Source organism: Gorilla gorilla, chromosome 20 (assembly GCF_029281585.2).
Source record: "Gorilla gorilla gorilla isolate KB3781 chromosome 20, NHGRI_mGorGor1-v2.1_pri, whole genome shotgun sequence".
Lineage (NCBI taxonomy): Eukaryota > Metazoa > Chordata > Mammalia > Primates > Hominidae > Gorilla > Gorilla gorilla.
The window spans coordinates 57,181,332-57,204,015 of NC_073244.2; the positions used below are offsets into that span (position 1 = coordinate 57,181,332).

A 22,684-nucleotide genomic window follows, 5' to 3' on the forward strand; every position below is an offset into this window, starting at 1 on the left:
ACCTTTGCTGCCCCAGCAACAGTCAGGGGCGGCCGGGGACTCACTTAAGGGGCCCCGCCCACCACTGGAGTTCCACCCACTCCGCGTGCCTCTCCCTCCCCCCAGATCATCACGCCTGGGAGTTGCGGGAGCGGGTGCTCTGCCTCGGAGTCCCGCGTGTATACGGCTCCCTTGCCGTCTGCCCCTGTGTGTGAATCCCTGAGGCGGGGTGACGCTGGGGTTGGAGTAGGAGGGCAGAGGTGCTGACCTTGCCCTGGGACCCTCCAGGCCTGATCGCCCCTGCACGAACCAGACCCTTCGCCGCCCTCACGATGACTACCTCTCCGATCCTGCAGCTGCTGCTGCGGCTCTCACTGTGGGGGCTGCTGCTCCGGAGAGCGGAGGTGAGGAAGCGAGGAGCCAGAGGAGCTCCAGGCTTGGAGGGAGGTATGGGGACGGTTTTAGGGCTTCCGTCGTCAGGGCGCTGTCGCTCACGCCTGTAATCCCAGCACTTTGGGAGGCCGAGGCGGGTGAATCACCTGAGGTCAGGAGTTCGAGACCAGCCTGGCCAATATGGTGAAACTCCCTCTCTACTAAAAAAATACAAAAATTAGCCGGGCGTGGTGGCGGCCGCCTGTAATCCCAGCTACTCGGAAGGCTGAGGCAGGAGAATCGCTTGAGCCCGGGAGGCAGAGGTTGCGGTGAGCCGAGATCGCGCCACCGCACTCTAACTTGGGTGACAGAGTGAGACTCTGTCTCGGGGGGGAAAAAAAAGGCTTCCCTCAGCGCAAAGAGAGTTTCAAGACTGTCCCGCTTGCCCAGATTCAAGTTGTTGGGTGGTGGTTTGTTTGTTTGTTTCGAGACGGAGTCTCACTCTGTCACCCAGGCTGGGATGCAGTGGCATGATCTCGGCTCACTACAACCTCCGTCTCCCGGGTTCAAGCGATTCTCCCGCCTCAGCCTCTCGAGTAGCTGGGACTACAGGCGCACTCCACCACGCCTGGCTAATTTTTGGATTTTTAGTAGAGACGGGGATTTCACCATGTTGGTCAGGCTGGTCTCGAACTCCTGGCCTCAAGTGATCCGCCCGCTTCGGCCTCCCAAAGTGCTGGGATTACAGGCGTGAGCCACCGCGCCCGGGCCCAGATTCGAGTTTTGATTATCGTTTCCACTCCCTTTTCTTCCCCCAACAAGTCCTCCTGATAATTTCCAGCCACCCCCTCCCCAATTTTCTTGAAGGTTTTCAGTGTCCTATAGCAACTCCAGTGGGTGGCTTCCAGGCACCCCACCCCAAGACTTGGAACTGGTTTCCAAGCTACCCAAGACTCCCGAACAACACGCAACAGACCCTCGAAGTCTCTCTGGGGCGCTTCTGGGCCACATGGACCTAGCAGCCTAGGGAGCGGGGGTCGGTCTGGGTGGGGGGGTCCTCCCTTCTTTCTTTTCCTAGACAGGCTCTAAGGGGCAGACGGCGGGGGAGCTGTACCAGCGCTGGGAACGGTACCGCAGGGAGTGCCAGGAGACCTTGGCAGCCGCGGAACCGCCTTCAGGTGTGACCAGGAGAGCTGGGGACGCGGGGAGGACCTGAGGCTGAGAGGGGTGGGCTTGGGGTGGGCCTTGGGCTGACGGGCGGGGAAGAAATCTCGGGCGCTGTGGGCTGGAGAGGCCCGGGGACTGACCTGAGCGTGGTGGGAACTGACCTGAGCGTGGTGGGAACTGGGGCGGGACCACGGTTCCTGGGGGAGGCCTGGGAAGAAACTTGAAATGGGAGGAGCCTTGGGCGGGGCCTGCACAGAAATAAACCTTGAAGGGGGCGGGGTTTGGGATGGAGACTGGGAAGGGCCCCTCCGGGTGGGACGATCTGGGGCGGGGACTTGTTTGGTGGGAGGAGCCCAGAGTGGGGCCGGGAGGAGGGGCGGAGCTTTGAGGCTGGTGGGAGGAGCTTGTGGCCGAGCCGGGACGGAACGCCCTCCGAGTGGGCGGGGCTAGAGGTGGGCTTGGTGTGGCCCGCGGAGAAGCACTTGGCCCACTGCGCAGTAGCACTTGGCCCACTGCGCAGTAGGTCCACTGGGCACCTGGTCCCCGTGCCCACCCCCAGGCCTCGCCTGTAACGGGTCCTTCGATATGTACGTCTGCTGGGACTATGCTGCACCCAACGCCACTGCCCGTGCGTCCTGCCCCTGGTACCTGCCCTGGCACCACCATGGTGAGGTGCTCCCTGGGCCCGGAGCCCTCCCCAGACACAAACAACTGCTAACCTTTGCCCCCAGACACCTACATCCGAGTCCCACAGCTCACCTGCACCCCTCTCCTGCTCCTCTTTGCCCTCTACTCCTTTCCGGCAGGCTGGATTTCTCCTGTCTGTCCAACCCTGCCTATCTCACATAACGCAGCTTCTCTGTCTCCGTATCTCTTTCTATTTATTTATTTGGAGACGGAGTCTCGCTCTATCGCCCAGGCTGGAGTGCAGTGGGATGAACTCGGCTCACTGCAACTTCCGCCTCCCGGGTTCAAGCGATTCTCCAGCCTCAGCCTCCCGAGAAGCTGGGATTACAGGCGCGCGCCACCACACCCGGCTTTTTTTTTTTTTTTTTTTTTTTTTTGTATTTTTAGTACAGACAGGGTTTCACCATGTTGGCCAGGCTGGTCTCGAACTCTTAACCTCAAGTGATCCACTGGCCTTGGCTTCCCAAAGTTCTGGGATTACAGGCATGAGCCACCGTGCCCGGCCACCACAGGATTCTTATTTTGTCTCCTTTTCCTGAGTCTGTCAGTCTCTGGGCATCTTAACCTAACTAGCTATGTCGCCTCAGACACTTTATTTATTTAACCTATTTTTTTCTTTCTGAGACAGAGTCTGGCTCTGTCACCCACGTGGTGGCAGCATCATAGTTCACTGCAGCCTGGGAACTCCTGGGTTCAAGCGATCCTCCCGCCTCAGCCTCCCAAATAGCAGGGACTACAGGCGCACGCTAACACACCCAGCTAATTTTTTTTAAAAAATTGGCAGTGACAGAGTCTTGCCATGTTACCCAGGCTGGTCTTAAACTCCTGGCCTCAAGGGATCCTCTCACCTCAGCCTCCCAAAGCGCTGGGATTACAGGCCTATTTAACTTTTGTTGTTTTTGTTGTTGTTGAGACGGAGTCTCGCTTTGTTGCAAGGCTGGAATGCAGTGGCGTGATCTCGGCTCACTGTAACCTCACCTTCCGGGTTCAAGCGATTCTCCTGCCTCAGCCTCCTGAGTAGCTGGGAGTACAGGCGCACGCCACCACACCCAGCTAATTTTTGTATTTTTAGTAGAGACAGGGTTTCACCATGTTGGCCAGGATGGTCTCGATCTCTTGACCTTGTGATCCACCTGTCTTGGCCTCCCAAAGTGCTGGGATTACAGGTGTGAGCCACCGCACCCAGCCTTAACATTTTGTACCTCAATTTTCCCATATGTAGAACTAAGTTAAGGATATTACGAATTCCATGGGCTAGTATGAATATTAAATTAATACAAATAACATGCCATATAAGGGTTTATCATTATCATCATCATCATCGTCACCACCACTTCGGCTCTCTCCCTCTCTGTTATTGTCTCACAGTTTGTCTTTCTGTATTTATCTCTTTCTCTGTGTGCCTTAATTCCCTCTCTTCTTTCCCCACAGTGGCTGCAGGTTTCGTCCTCCGCCAGTGTGGCAGTGATGGCCAATGGGGACTTTGGAGAGACCATACACAATGTGAGAACCCAGAGAAGAATGAGGCCTTTCTGGTAAGAAGAGGTGAGGGCTTCAGGTTAGGAGTCCAGGGAGAGATGGAAAGGCAGTAGATACAGGCAGGGCCTGAAACCCCTTGGACTGTTCAGATCTCTGGGTTGTAAGTGAGAGAAACTCAACTCAGACTTGCTTCAAAGAGAGAAAGATGTACTGCCTTCTGTGATGGAAAAGAATAAGATGACCGGGTGCTGTGGCTCACGCCTGTAATCCCAGCACTTTGGGAGGCTAAGGAGGGTGGATCACTTGAGGTCAGGAGTTTGAGACCAGCCTGGCCAACATGTCAAAACCCCGTCTCTACTAAAAATACAAAAATTAGCCAGGCATGGTGGTGTGCACCTGTAGTCCCAGCTACTCAGGGGGCTGAGACATGAGAATTGCTTGAACCCAGGAGGCAGAGGTTGCAGTGAGCCAAGATCGTGCCACTGCACTCCAGCCTGAGTAACAGAGCGAGACTCCATCTCAAAAAAAAAAAAAAAAAAAAAAAAAGAATGCTCTAGTTGGGCCAAGCTCAATGGCTCATGCCTATAATTCCAACACTTTGAGAAGATGATTGCTTGAACGCAGGATTTTGAGACCAGCCTGGGTAACATAGTGAAACTCCATCTCTACAAAAAATATAAAAATTTGTCCAGGAGTGGTGGCTCATGCCTGTAATCCCAGCACTTTGGGAGGCCAAGGCGGGCGGATCACGAGGTCAAGAGATTGAGACCATTCTGGCCAACATGGTGAAACCCCGTCTCTACTAAAAATACAAAAATTAGCTGGGCATGGTGGCGCGCACCTGTAGTTCCAGCTACTCTGGAGGCTGGGGTGGGAAGATCGCTTGGGCCCTGGGGGGCGAGGCTGCAGGGAACCATGATCCTGCTAGAGCACTCCAGCCCGGGCAACAAAGCAAGACCATGTCTCAAAAAAAAAAAAATCTCTGGTTGGCTGGTCACATGCCTCGTGCCCTGGAGCTGAAGGGTGGAGTCGGCCCTTCTCAAATAAGGGTAAGCAGTTCCCCAAGATAAAATAGGGTATTTGGGCAGAAACAAAGAGCAGAGGTCCTTCCAGTCTCTCTCTGGGCCTGGGGCTTCAAGCCAAGCCTTGTTCCCTTCCCCTTCTTGCCCCGACCAGGACCAAAGGCTCATCTTGGAGCGGTTGCAGGTCATGTACACTGTCGGCTACTCCCTGTCTTTCGCCACACTGCTGCTAGCCCTGCTCATCTTGAGTTTGTTCAGGTGGGACCTTAACCCTGAGTGGTGGCGCCAGAGATGTGAGCTCGGCCTCAGTTTGTCCAGTAAGATGGGGTGGTCTGTTTCCACCAGGTCCAGCTATCCACTGGTGGTTCTATGGGGAGCAGTGGGGGTGGTTAAAGGAGCTCTGTGTGGCCGGGAGTGGTGGCTGATGCCTGTAATCCCAGCTCTTTGGGATGCCAAGGCAGGAGGATCGCTTGAGCCCAGGAGTTGGAGATCAGGCTGGGCAACATAGTGAAACCTTGTCTCTACGACAAATAAAATTAGCTAGGCATACTGGTGGTGCACCTGTGGTACCAGCTATAGGGGGGCGCTGAGACAGGAGGATTGCTTGAGCTCAGGAGGTTGAGGCTGCAGTGAGCCCTGATTGTGTCACTGCATTCTAGCCTGGGTGACAGAGTGAGACCCTGTTTAAAAAAAAAAAAATAGAGCTCTGTGTGGCTGAGGACAGCTCTCCAGGGGCCCCCACACTGCCTTCCAAATTCCCCTAGGCGGCTACATTGCACTAGAAACTATATCCACATCAACCTGTTCACGTCTTTCATGCTGCGAGCCGCGGCCATTCTCAGCCGAGACCGTCTGCTACCTCGACCTGGCCCCTACCTTGGGGACCAGGCCCCTGCGCTGTGGAACCAGGTGGGCATCCTCCTTCCGTTCCTCCAAATGGGAATCTTGCTTCTCTGGTGGGACCAGGAAGTTTTCAGTCCATTTCCTATCTCCTACACTCTCCACAGTTTATATGAGTTGGGAGGGTCCCTCTCCAAATGTGTCTTGGGGTGGGGGATCAAGACACATTTGGAGAGGGAACCTCCCAACTCGGCCTCTGCCATCATTTAACTCTCCCAGCCTATCACTCCCATACTGGAATTTTCCATTCCTCTCCCTCATTATTTCACCCATCATTGAACTTTTTCGCCAATGAGAGAATCCACTTGCTGGAGGTGAGGCATGGCAGGATACAAGAAAGTAAGTGGGGGTGGGGACGTGGTAGGTGCCAGTTTGTTACTAGGAGACAGGGTGGGAGAGACTAGAGTCTGGGAGCAGACATGGTAAGAACTAACTTGTTGAAAGTTGGACCATACCAATTGTTAAGAAGCTGCACGCACCGAGGCACAGTGGCTCACATCTGTAATCCCAGCACTTTGGGAGGCCAAGACGGGCAGATCACGAGGCCAGGAGTTCAAGATCAGCCTGGCCAATATGGTGAAACCCCGTCTCTACTAAAAACACAAAAATTAGCCGGGTGTGGTGGCGGACGCCTGTAATCCCAGCTACTCAGGAGGCTGAGGCAGAAGAATTGCTTGAACCCGGGAGACAGAGGTTGCAGTGAGCTGAGATTGCGCCACTGCACTCCAGCCTGGGTGACAGAGCAAGACTCCGTTGCACAAAAAAAAAAAAAAAAAGCCATAGCGTGGCCCAGCAGTGGCTCATGCCTGTAATCCCAGCACTTTGGGAGGCTGAGGTGGGCAGATCGCTTTTTGCCCAGGAGTTCAAGACCAGCCTGGGTAACATAGCAAAACCCCATCTCTATAAAAACGTACAAAAATTAGCCAGGCATGGCGGCCCTTGCCTGTACTCCCAGCTACTTGGGAGGCTGAGATGGTAGGATCACTTGAGTCCAGCAGGTCGAGGCTGCAGTGAGCTGTGATGCTGTGATAGCGCCAGTGCAATCTGGCGAAAGATTGAGACCCTGTTTCAAAAAAATAAAATGAAATAAAATAAAATAAGAGGGGCCAGGCACGGTGGCTCATGCCTGTAATCCAAGCACTTTGGGAGGACGAGGCAGGCAGGACACAAGGTCAGGAGTTCGAGACCAGCCTGACCAACATAGTGAAACCCCGTCTCTACTAAAAATACAAAAATTAGTTGGGCATGGGGCACATGCCTGTAGTCCCAGCTACTCAGGAGGCTGAGGTAGGAGAATCACTTGAACCTGGGAGGCAGAGATTGCAGTGAGCCGAGATCGTGCCATTGCGCTCCAGCCTGGGCAACAGAGCAAGGCTCCGTCTTAAAAAAAAAAAAAAAAAAAAAAAGAGGAAGCCATAGGGCAGGAGAGTCCATAATGTGGGTACTGGCGGAGAGTTCAGTTCTTAGAAGGAGCTGGGGTGACCAGTGACAGAGGTCACATTTTGGGGATCTAGGGGGAACTGACGGCAATGATGGAAGATACCAATTATTTTTTGTTTTGTTTTTGTTTGTTTCTTTGAGACGGAGTCTCAAAAAAGAAGCTGATTCTTTTTTTTTTTTTTTTTGAGACGGAGTCTCCCTCTGTCGCCCAGGCTGGAATGCAGTGGCGCAATCTCGTCTCACCGCAACCTCCGCCTCCTGGGTTCAAGCGATTCTCCTGCCTCAGCTTCCCAAGTAGCTGGGATTACAGACGCCTGCCGCCACGCCTGGCTAATTTTTGTATTTTTAGCAGAGACAAGGTTTCACCATGTTGGCCAGGCTGGTCACCAACTCCTGACTTCAGGTGATCCGCCCACCTCGGCCTCCTAAAGTGCTGGGATTACAGGCGTGAGCCACCGCGCCCAACCAGATACCAATTATTAAGGGATTCAGAGTGGGAGAGTCCATACGGGGAAAGGGAATAGGGTGAGAGAAACCAATCACAGATACCATTCACTGGGGACACAGAGTGGAAGAACCTTTGATGGCAAGAGACGGGGCGGAAGGGCGATCAAAGTTGGGGGAGACTGGGAGACACCCGGGCAGCGCTGACTACCCCTCTACCGGTCTGGCCCCTCCCTAGGCCCTCGCTGCCTGCCGCACGGCCCAGATCGTGACCCAGTACTGCGTGGGTGCCAACTACACGTGGCTGCTGGTGGAGGGCGTGTACCTGCACAGTCTCCTGGTGCTCGTGGGAGGCTCCGAGGAGGGCCACTTCCGCTACTACCTGCTCCTCGGCTGGGGTGAGCTCCGATCCCGTCCCCCGCCCAACCCAGCGCGCCTCTCCTCGGCTCCCCCAGCTGCCCTGCTGGTTGGCCTCTGCGGGTCTCCTCCGGTCTCTAGGCTTCTGCCTCCCCCACCCCGACAGAGGAATTCCGCGGGTCTTGGGCCTGGCGGGGCCCGTGAGCGCGCTGACAGCTGCGGCGGGGTGGGGGGGCGGGATCGGGGTCTGCACAGGGGCCCCCGCGCTTTTCGTCATTCCCTGGGTGATCGTCAGGTACCTGTACGAGAACACGCAGTGAGTTGCAGGGTCTGGGGCGGGGCGTGGGAGGTGGGCGGGGCTTTGAGGGACTGTGGCGGGTTGTGATGGACACGTGGGCAGGGTCGGAAGGCTATTCGGTGCTGGGGATACGTGGGCGGGATCCGAAGTAATGGGGAGCTAGGAGAGGTTGTGTTCCAGGGTCATCGGCAAGGGGAGGGGGTGGGGCCTGGATCGTAATGGGCGGGACCGTAGAGAATGTGTGTGGTCTCAAGTGCGGTGGGCGGGGCCTAGCGACAAATGAGCTTGGTGATCGGTGAGTCTAGAGTTTTTCTATCTCTTAGCTCTACTCCGCCTTCCCCAGGTGCTGGGAGCGCAACGAAGTCAAGGCCATTTGGTGGATTATACGGACCCCCATCCTCATGACCATCTTGGTAGGATCGGTCCCGCCTCCACCAGGCCGCCCTCAGGGATTTCCCATTCTGGGAAGTGGGGTGCCACCTCCTCCTGCCCCTTCAGAATGGGATCGCGGCTGGCTCAGCCCTTATCTCTCCCCACAGATTAATTTCCTCATTTTTATCCGCATTCTTGGCATTCTCCTGTCCAAGCTGAGGACACGGCAAATGCGCTGCCGGGATTACCGGCTGAGGTGAGGGCATGCGTTGGGGACCGAGGGGAAGGGGCCGGGTGCGAGATGGGGAACAAGGGCTGCGGGATCACTGCTGCCGCCCTCTCTCCCCAGGCTGGCTCGCTCCACGCTGACGCTGGTGCCCCTGCTGGGTGTCCACGAGGTGGTGTTTGCTCCCGTGACAGAGGAACAGGCCCGGGGCGCCCTGCGCTTCGCCAAGCTCGGCTTTGAGATCTTCCTCAGCTCCTTCCAGGTGCTCAGGCAGGGTGCAGGGGCTCCATCCTTCCACCCAGGGCCTCCTCCTCAGAGGGGCACGAAAGCTACAGTCGTTCTCTGGTGCAGCCACTGAATGGGGTGGGAAGATGGGATTTAGTTCGTTCATTAATTCATTCATTCTTTTTTTTTTTCTGAGACGGATTCTCGCCCTGTCGCCCAGGCTGGGGTACAGTGGCGCGATCTCGGTTCATTGCAGCCTCTGACTCCCGGGTTCAAGCGATTCTCCTGCCTCAGCCTCTGGAGTAGCTGGGATTACAGGAATGTGCGACAACACCTGGCAAATTTGGATTTTTAGTAGAGACGGGGTTTCACCATGTTGGCCAGGCTGGTCTCCAACTCCTAACCTCGGGTAGTCCACCCGCCTCGGCCTCCCAAAGTGCTGGGAGTACAGGCGTGAGCCATGGCGCCCCGCCCGTTCATTCATTCAATACAAAATACTGAGCTAGGACTGTCCTGGGCTGTGGGGAGCAGCAGGGACCGGGACAGGAGATTGGCGGCCCCAGCAGTGCTGCCTGCTAGTGAAGAGTGAGGGCTTCGAAGCTGGACACAGCTGGGGCCAAATTCAGGTTCTGTCACTTTCTAGCTGTTTGCCAGCTGTGTGGCCTTCACCTCAGGGTTGAGGGTAGGGAGAGGTAAGTGAGGTGCCAACGTGCAGAATCTAAGGAAAGATTCATTCCAAAATTGAAGGCCCACCTTACACTTGCTTGGTTTACCTGAGTCCCCAACCTGCTTCACCTCATTCGGCCTGTTTTCTCATCTCTAAAGTGGGGAAAATACCAGTCTCAGTGGACAAGGCTGTTCATTCATTAAATTCAGCAAAAAATTACTGAGCATGTGTATATGCTAAGCACTCCTCCAGGCTTATCACAGGAATACAGCCAAGAACCAAATGGTCCCTACCCTCCAGTGGGAAAGACACACTAAACACACTATAGAAGTAAGGCATACAGCTGGGCGCAGTGGCTCACACCTGTAATCCCAGCATTTTGGGAGGCCAAGGCAGGTGGATCACCTGAGGTCAAGAGTTCAAGACCAGCCTGACCAATATGGTGAAACCCTGTCTCTATTAAAAAAATAGAAAAATTAGCTGGATGTGGTGGCGGCCGCCTGTAATCCCAGCTACTCAGGAGGCTGAGGTGGGAGAACTGATTGAACCCGGGAGGTGGAGGTTGCAGTGAGCCGAGATCACGCCACTGCACTCCAGCCTGGCCACAGAGGGAGATCATGTCTCAAAAAAAAAAAAAAAAAAAAAAAAGGAAAGCATATAGAATGTCAGATGGTGAGATGTGCCTAGAGGGAGAATAAAGCAAGAAAAGAGATGAGGAGTGTCCACTGAGGGATGGGGTTACTGTTTTATTTATTTTTATTTTTTTAGAGATGAGGTCTCCCTCTGTTGTCCAGGCTGGATCCAGTGCAGGGGTGTGATCCTAGCTCACTGCAGCCTTGGACTCCTGGTCCAAAGCAATCCTCCTGCTTCAGCCTCCTAAGTGGTTGGGAGCACAGGAGCAAGCCATCACACCTAATTTTTTTTTTTTTTGAGACAGAGTTTCACTCTTGTTGCCCAGGCTGCAGTGCAATGGTGCCATCTCAGCTCACTGAAACCTCCACTTCCCAGATTCGAGCGATTCTCTTGCCTCAGCCTCCCAAGTAGCTGGGATTACAGGTGCCCACCACCACGCCTGGCTAAGTTTTGTATTTTTAGTAGAGATGGGGTTTCACCATGTTGGCCAGACTGGTCTCGAACTCCTGACCTCAGGTGATCCACCCGCTTCAGCCTCCCAAAGTGCCGGGATTACAGGTGTGAGCCACCGTGCCTGTCAGAGATCCCCATCTCTACCAAAAATAAAAAATTAGCTGCCGGGCGCGGTGCCTCATGTCTGTAATCTCAGCACTTTGGAGGCCAAGGAGGCCAGTCCAGCGTGACCAACATGGAGAAACCCTGTCTCTACTTAAAATACAAAAATTAGCCAGGCTAGGTGGCACGTGCCTGTAATCCCAGCTATTCAGGAGGCTGAGGCAGGAACATCGCTTGAACCCGGGAGGCAGAGGTTGCACTGAGCTGAGATTTTGCCACTGCACTCCAGCCTGGGAAACGGAACAAGGCCCTGTCTCAAAAAAAAAAAAAAAATTAACTTGGTGTGGTGGTGCATGCCTGAAGTCTTAGCCACTCTGGAGGCTGAAGTGGGAGGATCCCTCTAGCTCAGGAGTTGAGGTTGAAGTGAGCCATGATCACTCCACTGCACTCCAGCCTGGGTGACAGAGCCAGACCCTGTCTCAAAAAACAAAAACAGGCTGGGTACGTTGGCTCACGTCTGTAATCCTAGCACTTTGGGAGGCTGAGGCGGGCGTATTGCCTGAGCTCAGGAGTTTGAGACAGCCTGGGCAACATGGCAGAAATTCTGTCTCTACTAAAAATACAAAAAATTAGCTAGGCGTGGTGGTGCATCCCTGTAATCCCAGGTACTTGGGAGGCTGATTCAGGAGAATCGCTTGAACCTGGGAGGCCGAGTTTGCAGTGAGCTGAGATCGCGCCACTGCACTCCAGCCTGGGCGACAGAGCAAGACTCTGTCTCCCTGTCTCCAAAAAAAAAAAAAAAAAAAAAAAAAGCAAAAAACAAAACGGCAACACAATCACCCTAAATTCTCACAACTACTACTATATTACTGCTCCATTTTCCAGATGAAGAAACTGAGGCACAGTGTGGTTAAGCAGCTTGCCCAAATGGGAAAGAAAGTGGAAAGGTGGTTTTTGAGTCCATGGAGCCCACCTCCAGGGTCTGCAGTTCTTAACCCCCAGCCAGCAGTGCTCAGCTAACCTTCTGGAGCAAGCAGTGGGGTTGGTGTGGGGGAAGCCAGGAACCAGTGAAAAGATGACCCTAATAGTTTAGGACCACGGTGGCAGTAGCTGAGGTGCTTCAGGGCCTGGCATGGGCTCGAGCTTATTAAGAGAACAAAGGCCAGGCGCGGTGGCTCATGCCTGTAATCTCAGCACTTTGAGAGGCTGAGATGGGTGGATCTCCAGAGGTCAGGAGTTCGAGACCAGTCTGGACAACAGGATGAAACCCCGTCTCTACTAAAAATACAAAAATTAGCTGGGCGTGGTGGAGGGCGCCTGTAATCCCAGCTACTCAGGAGCCTGAAGCAGGATAATCACTTGAACCCGGGAGGTAGAGGTTGCCGTTTGCCGAGATCGTGCCACTGCACTCCCGCCTGGGCAACAAGAGCAATATTCCGACTCTTAAAAAACAAACAAACAAACAAACAAAAAACGGGGAGGGAGGCGCGGAGGCGGTTACAGTCCTGCCCCCACCAGCGATGTAACCTCCGCGCCTCCTCTGGGCAGGGATTCCTGGTCAGCGTCCTCTACTGCTTCATCAACAAGGAGGTAGGCAGAGCCCCGGCCGCCGCCCCCGCCCTCTGGCGGCAGCGCGGGGTACGGCGCCGCCTCTGAGCGCCATCGTGTCACAGGTGCAGTCGGAGATCCGCCGTGGCTGGCACCACTGCCGCCTGCGCCGCAGCCTGGGCGAGGAGCAACGCCAGCTCCCGGAGCTCGCCTTCCGGGCCCTGCCCTCCGGCTCCGGCCCGGGCGAGGTCCCCACCAGCCGCGGCTTGTCCTCGGGGACCCTCCCAGGGCCTGGGAATGAGGCCAGCCGGGAGTTGGAAAATTACTGCTAGGGGGCGGGATCCCCGTGTCTGTTCAGTTAGCATGGATTTATTGAGTGCCAACTGCGTGCCAGGCCCAGTATGGAGGACGCTGGGGAAATGGTGAAGGAAACAGAAAAAAGGTCCCTGCCCTTCTGGAGATGACAACTGAGTGGGGAAAACAGACCGTGAACACAAAACATCAAGTTCCACACACGCTATGGAATGGTTATGAAGGGAATCGAGAAGGGGGCCTAGGGTGGTCTGGGAGGCGTCTCCAAGGAGGTGACACTTAAGCCATCCCCGAAAGAGGTGAAAGAGATCACTCTGGGGAGAGCTGGAGAACAGGATTCTAGGCGGAAGCGATAGCATAGGCAAAGGCCCTTGGGCAGGAAGGCGCTCAGCCTTGGCTGGAGTAGAATTAAGTCAGAGCCAACAGGTGGGGAGAGACAGAGAAGTGGGCAGGGGCACCCAAGTTGGGATTTCATTTCAGGTGCATTGGAGATTCTTAGGAGTGTCTCTTGGGGGTAATATTTTATTTTTTAAAAAATGAGATAGGATGTCACTCTTACCCAGGTTGGTCTTGAACTCCTGGGCTCAAGCAATCCTCCCACCACGGGTCTCTCAAAGTGCTGGGATTACAGGCGTGAGCCACCGCACCCGGCTTTTTTTTTTTTTTTTTTTTTTCAAACGGAGTCTCACTCTGTCACCCAGGCTGGAGTGCAGTGGTGCAATTTCAGCTCACTGCACCCTCCACCTCCCAAGTTCAAGCCTCCCGGGTAGCTGGGATTACAGGCACCGCCACCATGCCCGGCTAATTTTTGTATTTTCAGTAGAGATAGGGTTTCCCCATGTTGGCCAGGCTGGTCTCGAACTCCTGACCTCAAGTGATCCACCCACCTCAGCCTCCCAAAGTGCTGGGATTACAGGCATGAGCCACCATGCCTGGCCCAAATGGGCTAATGTTTTAAACAGATCCTTCTTGTCTGCCCTGTAGGAGGACAAATTATCAGGGGCAGGGGTGGAAGCTGGAGCCCAGAAAGGAGGGGACTGCAGGTGGGAAGTGACGGTGGCTGGACCAGGATGGAGGCCACTGAGGGGTATGAAGCAGTCGGATTTGAAGCTGTTTAAAAGGTGGAGGTGAGAGGATTTCATGAAGGAGCACATGAGGACACAGCAGCAGAGAGGATTCCTTGCTTTGGATGGTGGAGAGACGAAAGAGAGATTGGGTTCGGGCAGGGGGAGAACCACGTGTGCTCTTTGGAAAGGTTAGGCTGGCAGTGTTTGTAGGACATGACAGGACACTGAGTGTAAGGGTCTGGAGCTCTCAGGAGAGGGGCGAGCTGGAGATAGTAATGTGAGAGGCACTGGGTCCTGAGAGGGTGATTTGGTGTGGGCCGGAGCACAGGTGAGGCAAGGCAGGCCTCGCAGCTGAAACTTTATATCCAGAGCAGCCAGGGCCACTGCTGGCTGCGGAGTGAGGATGCATATCCCCACTGTCCTTACATGGGTGGCCCCTGGGACCTGGGAGAATGAGGGGGCATGCTGACAGTCTCATTGTGGCTGGACCACCTGTACGTACACCCACAAGACCCTCACCCCTAAATCCTCCCCCTACACATATGCACACTTAAGTTACCGTATGGGTGTTGTCGAGTGTTTTCCCTGGGGTCTGTGGCTCCCTGGACCGACATGCCCCAAAGCTGAACTCGGCCTTTTCAAGCTTGCGGCCCTGCTGCCCAATTCCCCTACGCCCTGCCTTGTGGGTTCTCGTGGGGTGGGGGCCTTAGGGCAGGGCTCTTGTAAATAAAGTATAAGAAACAGTTGCTTTTTTTCTTTCTTGGGTAGAAGCATCTTCTTGGCAGTGTCACAAAGGGAAATGACCGAGGCAGGCTGCCTGGTGGAGTGGGGGCCTGTGGTGGCTTTACTCAAATTTATCCACGTGTTGCTACAAGAAAACGGGACACCTGCTGCCACTGTCCCTCCTAAGAGTCCCCAAGTGGCCATGTTACATGTGATCTGTGACATATACGATCAGATGTTACCTGCATCCTAGGGTCGCCTGGCATGCCCATGAGTGACGCTTAGGACCGTGCCTGGTGCTGGTGTGTGGACAATGCTGGGCCAGTTTGCCCAGAGCTATGCCTGCCACCTCTACTTTTATTTCACCCTCTGGAGGCGGACGCATTGGAAAGCATGTGGGGCAGGAGGTGAGGAAGGAAATTCAGACAAGCTGAGCAGAGCGGCCAGGAGTGGAATCTTGGGTGCCAACCCGCAAGGTGGGGAAACTGATTTCCATTTCCCAGTAAGTACAGGTCAATACCACACCCGAGAAGGCAGGCAGGAATGGAACCCAGACTGACTCCAGGGCTGTGTTGCTTCCTGTATCGGAACCAAACCCCGGGTGACCTCCTGTTGCATGCCCCTTGTCCCAACTTTATAGATTAGGACACTGCAGCTCCATCTTGCTACCCAAGAGTTAAGACTTTTTCTGGAGGACCTGGCTCCCCGGGTTTGGAAATAGTACCATTGTTTCCTAACTGGGTGACCCCGAGCAAGTTGCTTACCCTCTCTTGGCTTCAACGATCTCATCTATAAAATGGGATCACTTAGGTCGGGCGTGGTGGCTCACGCCTGTAATCCTAGCACTTTGGGAGGCCGAGGCGGGTGGATCACAAGGTCAGGAGTTTGAGACTAGCCTGGCCAACATGGTGAAATCCTGTCTCTACTAAAAATACAAAAATTAGCTGGGCGTGGTGGCGGGCGCCTGTAATCCCAGCTACTTGGGAGGCTGAGGAAGAATTGTTTGAACCCGGGAGGTGAAGGTTGCAGTGAGCAGAGATGGTGCCACTGCACTCCAGCCTGTGGGCAACAGGGTGAGACTCCTTCTCAAAAAAAAAAAAAAAAAAAAAAAAAAAGCTCTAGTATCCACCCCACAGATGGTTGTTTCCAATTAGATGTAGTAAATGCACGCCTTTATAACCCCATAACCCATTGCCTTCTGTGTATCAGGCCTCTCTCTGCTGCAGGGTCCCAGCTCTGCCACAATGCTCACAGTGTATCTCAGGCTGTGCCTTTCTTTTTTTTGTTTTCTTTTTCTTTTTTTTTTTTGAGACGGAGTCTCACTCTGTTGCCAGGCTGGAGTGCAGTGGTGCGATCTCGGCTCACTGCAACCTTCACCTCCCAGGTTCAAGCGATTCTCCTGCCTCAGCCTTCCGAGTAGCTGTGACTACAGGCGTGCACCACCACACCCAGCTAATGTTTGTATTTTTAGTAGAGACACGGTTTCACCATGTTAGCCAGGATGGTCTTGATCTCTTGATCTCGTGATCCGCCTGTCTTGGCCTCCCAAAGTGTTGGGATTACAGGGCGTGAGGCACCGTGCCCGGCCCCAGGCTGTGCCTTTCACAGCTCAGAGCAGGGCACACATCTCACTGAGTGTGCACTGACCTCAGGCCTGCAAACTCTTGCACCTTTCAGGTGTTTGCCTATATCCAGAGGACAGAGACATAGGCAGAGACAAAGATATGGGGGGAGGGCCCAGCACAGTGGCTCACACCTGTAATTCCAGCATTTTGGGAGGCCGAGGCAGGAGGATCACTTGAGCCCAGGAGTTCAAGATCAGCCTGGGTAACACAGTGAAATCCCATCTCTACAAAAAGCCGGCAGGAGGATCACTTGAGCCTGGGCAGTCAAGGCTACAGTGAGCCATGATGGTGCTGCTGCACTCCAGCTTGGCAGACAGAATGAGACCCTGTCTCAAAAAAAAACAACAACAAAAAACAAAGATATGGGGAGCACACGATGTGTGTGTCAGAGCAACACAGGGAATTTCCTTAATCCCCCCCAATACATACCACCTCCCTTTCCCACCTCCATCTATCTCCCCACATTTGTCAGAGAATTCCTCTCAAGGGTAATGCAGTTGAATTTGAGGGGCAGCAGAGCTCAGGGGTGAAGCCACAGGCTCTGGAGGTGAGTTTAAATCACAGCACCACCACTTCCTGGCTGGTTGTCCCCGCAAAGTGACATTGCCTCTCTGTGTCTCAGTTCCTTCTTCTGGAAAAGGGGGATAATAAATTAACAGGCCCACGCCAGAGCTGTTGGGAGGATGTTTGAAAAGTGCTGAGCCTGGCCTGGCACCTAAACAGCTCAGCAAGCGTTAGCCAGGATCACTAGCAGTAATATTTAGCTACTGACTGCTTTCTTTTCTTTTCTTTCTTTCTTTTTTTTTTTTTGAGAGGTAGTCTTAGAATCTGTTGCCCAGGCTGGAGTGCAGTGGCGCGATCTCAGCTCAGTGCAACATTCGTCTCTTGGTTCAAGCTATTCTCCTGCTTCAGCCTCCCAAGTAGCTGGGACCACAGGCGTGCACCACCATGCCTGGCTAATTTTGTATTTTTAGTAGAGACAGGGTTTCACCACGTTGGCCAGGCTGGTCTCAAACTCCTGAGCTCAGGTGATCCACCCGCCTCAGCCTCCCAAAGTGCTGGGATTACAGGTGTGAGCCACTGCATCCGGCCCTTTTTTCTGTTTCTTATCTATTTAGTTTAGAGATAGTATCACACTGTCTATAAAACTCACAACCATTCTCCCAGGCTAGTCCCAAACTTCTGGGCTTAAGCAATGCTCTCACCTCAGCCGCTGTGCTGGTGGCACTGACTGCGTTCGTCACCTGTCTCATCCTCCTGTCTTTCAGGGCAGATCAGAGGCTCCTGGGTACCTGGTGCCCCTGCACTGCAACACAGGGCTGGACACACAGGGGGCATTTGGGGGATGTTTGCTGAAGGAACAAATGTAAAGAAAGGCTGAAAGATACACATATATAATTTTTGAGATGGAGTCTCACTCTGTCACCCAGGCTACAGTACAGTGGGGCCATCTCAGCTCACTGCAACCTCCATCTCCGGGGTTCAAGCAATTCTCCTGCCCCAGCCTCCTGAGTAGCTGGGATTACAGGTGCCTGCCACCATGCCCTGCTAATTTTTGTATTTTTAGTAGAGACAGGGTTTCACCATGTTGGCCAGGCTGATCTCAAACTCCTGACCTCAGGTGATCCACCCGCCTTGGCCTCCCAAAGTGTTGGGATTACAGGTGTGAGACACCACGCCCGGCCAATTTTTGTATTTTTAGTAGAGATAGCGTTTCACCATGTTGGCCAGGCTGGTCTCGAATTCCTGACCTCAGGTGATCTGCCCGCCTCCACCTCCCAAAGTACTGGGATTACAGGCATGAGCCACCATGCCTGGCCCCAAAAGATATTTTGGTCAAGCGAGGCCAATTCATTATAAGAGGTAGAGAAGAGAGCAACAGAGTGACAAGGAGAAGCTCAGGAAGATCAAAGCAGGAGAGCTAAAACGTTCTCCAGTGCCACAACTGGGCGCTCATTTCCATGCAAACTGTTTGCTTTGCAGATGGGGAAAGTGAGGCCTCGATGGGGCAGAGCCAGGGCCTCTCCACTTGCTCAGGGGTCCTGCTCCCACCATTCAGTCCGATACCAGCTGCCTCCCCCAAGCCCTCCTGAATCCACCCCACTCGCAAGGCTCTGGGAACAGATACCACTAGAAAAAAACACAGAGCTTTATTATTCTCAACACCAATGGCAGCGGTCTTCATAGGACAGAGGAGTGAGTTCTGTCAACAGACAGGCGGCCCCTACTTGCCGGCGATGAGCGGGTTCCGCAGGACCACGATGACCGAGTCCCCACGCAGGAACATCTTGGAGATGTAGCGGTCTTTGTTGACTGGCTTGGACTTCTTCTTGCCCTTGCCGCTCTTGGGTACCTCAGTCCACATCTCCTTCACGTTCTCTAGCACCATGTTGCAGTGCCTGGTGGGGAACAGGGAGGGGAGGCTCTGGGCGTGAGGGGCGTGCCTCTGACAGTGCCCCCTACTGCCTGCTGCTGGCCCCCTCCAGCAGCATGGCTTGGGGAAGGGTGCAGGTGCTAGGCCGGGATGACCAAGCTGCCAAAGCAACTCTGCCAGTCCTTAGGTTGAGGCTGAGGCAAAGGACTGCACCTCTCTGTGCCAGTTTGCTCCTTTTTAAGAGGGAAGATAATCATGTTACCTTCCTCACAGGGCCATTGAAAATTATCATTTTCTTTTTTGAGACAGAATCTCACTCTGTTGCCCAGGCTGCAATGCAGTGGTGCGATTTCAGCTCACCACAACCTCCGCCTCCTGGGTTCAGGCTATTCTTGTGCCTCGGCCACCTGAGTAGCTGTGAATACAGGCGTGCACCACCACGCCTGGCTTTTATATTTTTAGTAGAGATGGGGTTTCGCCATTTTAGCTAGGCTGGTCTTGAACTCCTGACCTCAGGTGATCTACCCACCTTGCCTTCCCAAAGTGCTGGGATTACAGGCATGAGCCACCACGCCTGGCCATACACCCCAGGCTTCTGAGACAGCTGTCTTTGAGCTCTTCAGACTGGAGCTGGAGCGGCCTCTCCAGGCCTGCAGAGAACACCTCCCAGGACCCAGCACTCACCTATCGAAGGCCTTCACGCGGCCCAGGAGTTTCTTATTGTTGCGGCAGTTGATGAGCACTTGGGTATTGTTCTTGACTGACTGTGTGAGCACAGAGAGTGGACCGGTGTTAAATTCCTCCTCCTCTCGCTTCTGCAGCTCCTCTGGGGTCATCTCGCTCTTGGGCTTGTTGAGGAGGCTCCTGCATGGACAAACATGGAACCAATAAGTGAGAGAGGCTGGAGTAGAGAGGCTGGAGCTGTGAGGGTGGGTGATCAGGGCCTTGGCCTCAGTGTCTCCCCAACCTTGTCCCACCACATCTGTCCTCCTGTTCAGCCTTCTGAGTATCATCAGCTAGATGCCTAACAGACATTTTTTTTTTTTTTTTGAGACGGAGTCTTGCTCTGTTGCCCAGGCTGGAGTGCAGTGGTGTGATCTCGGCTCACTGCAACCTCTGCCTCCTGGGTTCAAGCGATTCTCCTGCCTCAGCCTCCTGAGTAGCTGGGACTACAGGCGTGCACCACCTCCACGCCCAGCTAATTTTTGTATTTTTAGTAGATAGGGGGTTTCACCATGTTGGCCAGGACGGTCTTGATTTCTTGACCTTGTGATCCACCCGCCTCAACCTCCCAAAGTGCTAAGATTATAGGCATGAGCCACCGTGCCCAGCCAGACATTTTCAACTCTGCATGTCTCAGGTTGGGATCCAGATCACCCAACCACCCAAGCCTACCCTATCTACAGCGTTCCCCATCTGCTTTGATGGTAACTCCATCCTTCTCGTTCTCTGGGCAAAAACTCTTTGTCAACTTGATTCCTCTTTTTCCCTCACATCCTACATGAAATCTGTAGGAAATGGCCGTTTCTTACCATGGCCTAAGCCTCTGTCATCTCTGTCCTGGAATCTTTCTGGTCTCTCTGCCTCCACCCACGTTCCCTGACAGTCTGTTCTGCACAGAGTGGTCTGAGGGGGTTGTGCTAAAACCTAAATCATAACATGTCACTCTTCAAAACCCTCCCAGGGGCTGGGTACAGGGGCTCATGCCTGTAATCCTAGCACTTTAGGAGGTCAAGGTGGATTGATCACTTGACGTGAGGAGTTCGAGACCAGCCTGGCCAACATGGTGAAACCCCATCTCTACTAAAAATACAAAACAAAACAAAACAAAACAACAATAAAAAAAAACAACCAACAGAAAATTAGCCAGGCGTGGTGGTGCACACCTGTAATCTCAGCTACTCGGGAGGTTAAGGTAGAAGAATTGCTTGAACTCAGGAGTTGGAGGTTGCAGTGAAGTGAGATCATGCCACTGCACTCCAGCCTGGGTGACAGAGCGAGACTCTGCCTCAAAAAATAAATAAATACAAATTAGAAAATACAAAAATTAGGCCGGATGCGATGGCTCACGCCTGTAATCCGAGCACTTTGGGAGGCCGACGCGAGGTGGATTGCCTGAGCTCAGCAGTTCGAGACCACCCAGGGCAAGATGGTGAAACCCTGTCTCTTTTAAAAATGCAAACAAATTAACCAGGTGTGGTGGTGCATCCCTCTAGTCCCAGCTACTTGGGAGGCTGAGGCAGCAGAAATGCTTGAGCCCCAGCAGCGAAGGTTGCAGTGAGCCAAGATCGCGCCACTGCACTCCAGCTTGGGCTACAGAGTGAGACTCCATCTCAAAAAAAAAAATTAGCTGGGCATGGTGGCACATGCTTGTAATCCTAGCTACTTTGAAGGCTGAGGCAGGAAGATCGCTTGAACCCAGGAGACAGAGATCGTGCTACTACACTCCAGTCTGGGTGACAGAGTGAGACTCCATCTCAAACAAACAAAACAAAAGAAAACCCTCCCATCCTCCCCCCATCTCAGTGTAGAAAGTAAAACCCCGACCAGACACGGTGGCTCACACCTATAATCCCAGCACTTTGGAAGGTCGAGGCGGGTGGATCATTTGAGGTCAGGAGTTTGAGACCAGCTTGGCCAACATGGTGAAACCTGGTCTCTACTAAAAATACGAAAGTTAGCTGGGCATGGTGGTGGGTGCCTGTAATCCTAGCTACTCGGGAGGCTGAGGCAGGAGAATCGCTAACTCAGGCGGCGGAGGTTGCAGTGAGCTGAGATCGCACCATTGCACTACAGCCTGAGCAACAGAGCAAGGCTTCGTCTCAAAAAAAAAAAAAAAGAAAAAGAGAAAAAGATTTTTCTTTTCCCTTGGGGACTAGAGGTTTCGTTCACTGATGTATCCTATGTAGCTTAAGCAGTGTCTGATACATAAGCATTCAATGTAATATTTGCTGCACTAATAAATGCGCAAAATCATGTCAATGACTCGTTCGTTATCCGTATAAGTTGTGAATCAAGTCGAAAACGCACCCGTCTCCAGCTCAAATGATCAAGATAAGTCCCTTATTTCAAATCATTATTTCTAAAAGTCCTAACTTCCCTCCCCCATTATTCGTTTTATTTCTTTTGTTTCGTTTTGAGATGGAGTCTTACTCTGTCGCTCAGGCTGGAAGTGCAGTGGCGCAATCTCGGCTCACTGCAACCTCCGCCTCCTGGGTTCAAGCGATTCTCCGGCCTCAGCCTCCCGAGTAGCTGCAATTACAGGCGCCCGCCACTACGGCAGGCTAATTTTTGTATTTTTGGTAGAGACGGGGTTTCACCACAATGGCCAGGCTGGTCTCAAACTCCTGACCTCAGGTGATCCGCCCGCCTCGGCCTCCCAAAGTGCTGGGATTTACAAACCTGAGCCACCGCGCTCGGCCTCCCCCAGTATTCGTAAAATCGCTGCCCCTTAACATTCATTTCAATAGGGCTAATTATCTAGGACCACCCCCGTTATCGTTTAAAACATGTTTTTCATAATTAAATTTGTTTCTTTTTTTTTGTAGAGACGGGGGTCTCGCTATGTTGCCTAGGCTAGTCTCGAACTCCTGTGTTCCAGCGATGCTCCGCCTTGGCCTACTAAAGTGCTGGGATCACAGGCATGAGCCCCCGCGCCCAGCCCAGGGCGTTATCTGATAAAGCTGTCCCCTCTCCCGAAGTCACGATGCGTCAAAGGCCCCACGCCCGTTCTCGAACTCATCAGGAGAAAAGCAGGACGCTGCATCCCTAAAACATCTGCCCCTGCCCCCCCCGCTCTGCTCAACCCTTCCCACACTCAATCGGTCAAATATCCACCCTCAACCTCATTCCCGCCGCCTAAGCCTAGCCCGGCCTCACATGATGGTCACTACGCTCTCCGTTCACTCCCGTTTCCTCCGCGTTGCTGCTGCCTGAGGAGAGAGAGGCGGGACTTCCTCTTCCTGCGACCCACTTCCGTTGGCGCCTGCGCAAAGCCAACCAGTAAGTGGAGGCGTGGCCTGTTGCCATAGCATTCCCCACCAACGGTGCACAATGATGGAATAAAAGCCTCGGGTAGGGGTTCGAGGCCAGTCAGAACCACACGGGGGCAGATGTTTATGACAATGAAGACAAAAGGAAAGGCGGTCTGATTCAAACCGTTTCTTGAAGAATGGTACAGGTTGAAGGAGGGAAATGACAAGCTATTTCCAA

At 53.5% G+C, this 22,684-nt stretch overlaps 2 protein-coding genes across 3 annotated transcripts; one reads left to right on the forward strand and one right to left on the reverse strand.

Moving 5' to 3' along the window:
• Positions 1-234: 234 nt before the first annotated feature.
• GIPR (gastric inhibitory polypeptide receptor) lies at positions 235-13,328 on the forward strand. Its single transcript, XM_019016233.4, has 13 exons — positions 235-383; positions 1,430-1,529; positions 2,078-2,185; positions 3,637-3,740; positions 4,861-4,964; positions 5,471-5,615; positions 7,729-7,888; positions 8,103-8,163; positions 8,489-8,558; positions 8,685-8,773; positions 8,867-9,005; positions 12,372-12,413; positions 12,497-13,328. Exons 1-13 carry the CDS (start codon positions 312-314, stop codon positions 12,701-12,703), a joined length of 1,401 nt encoding a protein of 466 aa, XP_018871778.1. The 5' UTR covers positions 235-311; the 3' UTR covers positions 12,704-13,328.
• A 4,901-nt stretch (positions 13,329-18,229) lies between these two features.
• Positions 18,230-22,509, reverse strand: SNRPD2 (small nuclear ribonucleoprotein D2 polypeptide). Of its 2 annotated transcripts, none has more exons than XM_004060972.5 (3): positions 22,352-22,509; positions 19,157-19,336; positions 18,230-18,497 (listed from the first exon to the last, which is right to left on the reverse strand). In XM_004060972.5, coding segments are annotated over exons 1-3 (357 nt in total). In that variant the 5' UTR covers positions 22,354-22,509; the 3' UTR covers positions 18,230-18,322. The 2 variants fall into 2 exon arrangements, with proteins under 2 accessions (XP_004061020.1, XP_018871779.1); XM_019016234.3 differs by lacking the exon at positions 22,352-22,509 and adding an exon at positions 20,005-20,116.
• Positions 22,510-22,684: the final 175 nt, after the last annotated feature.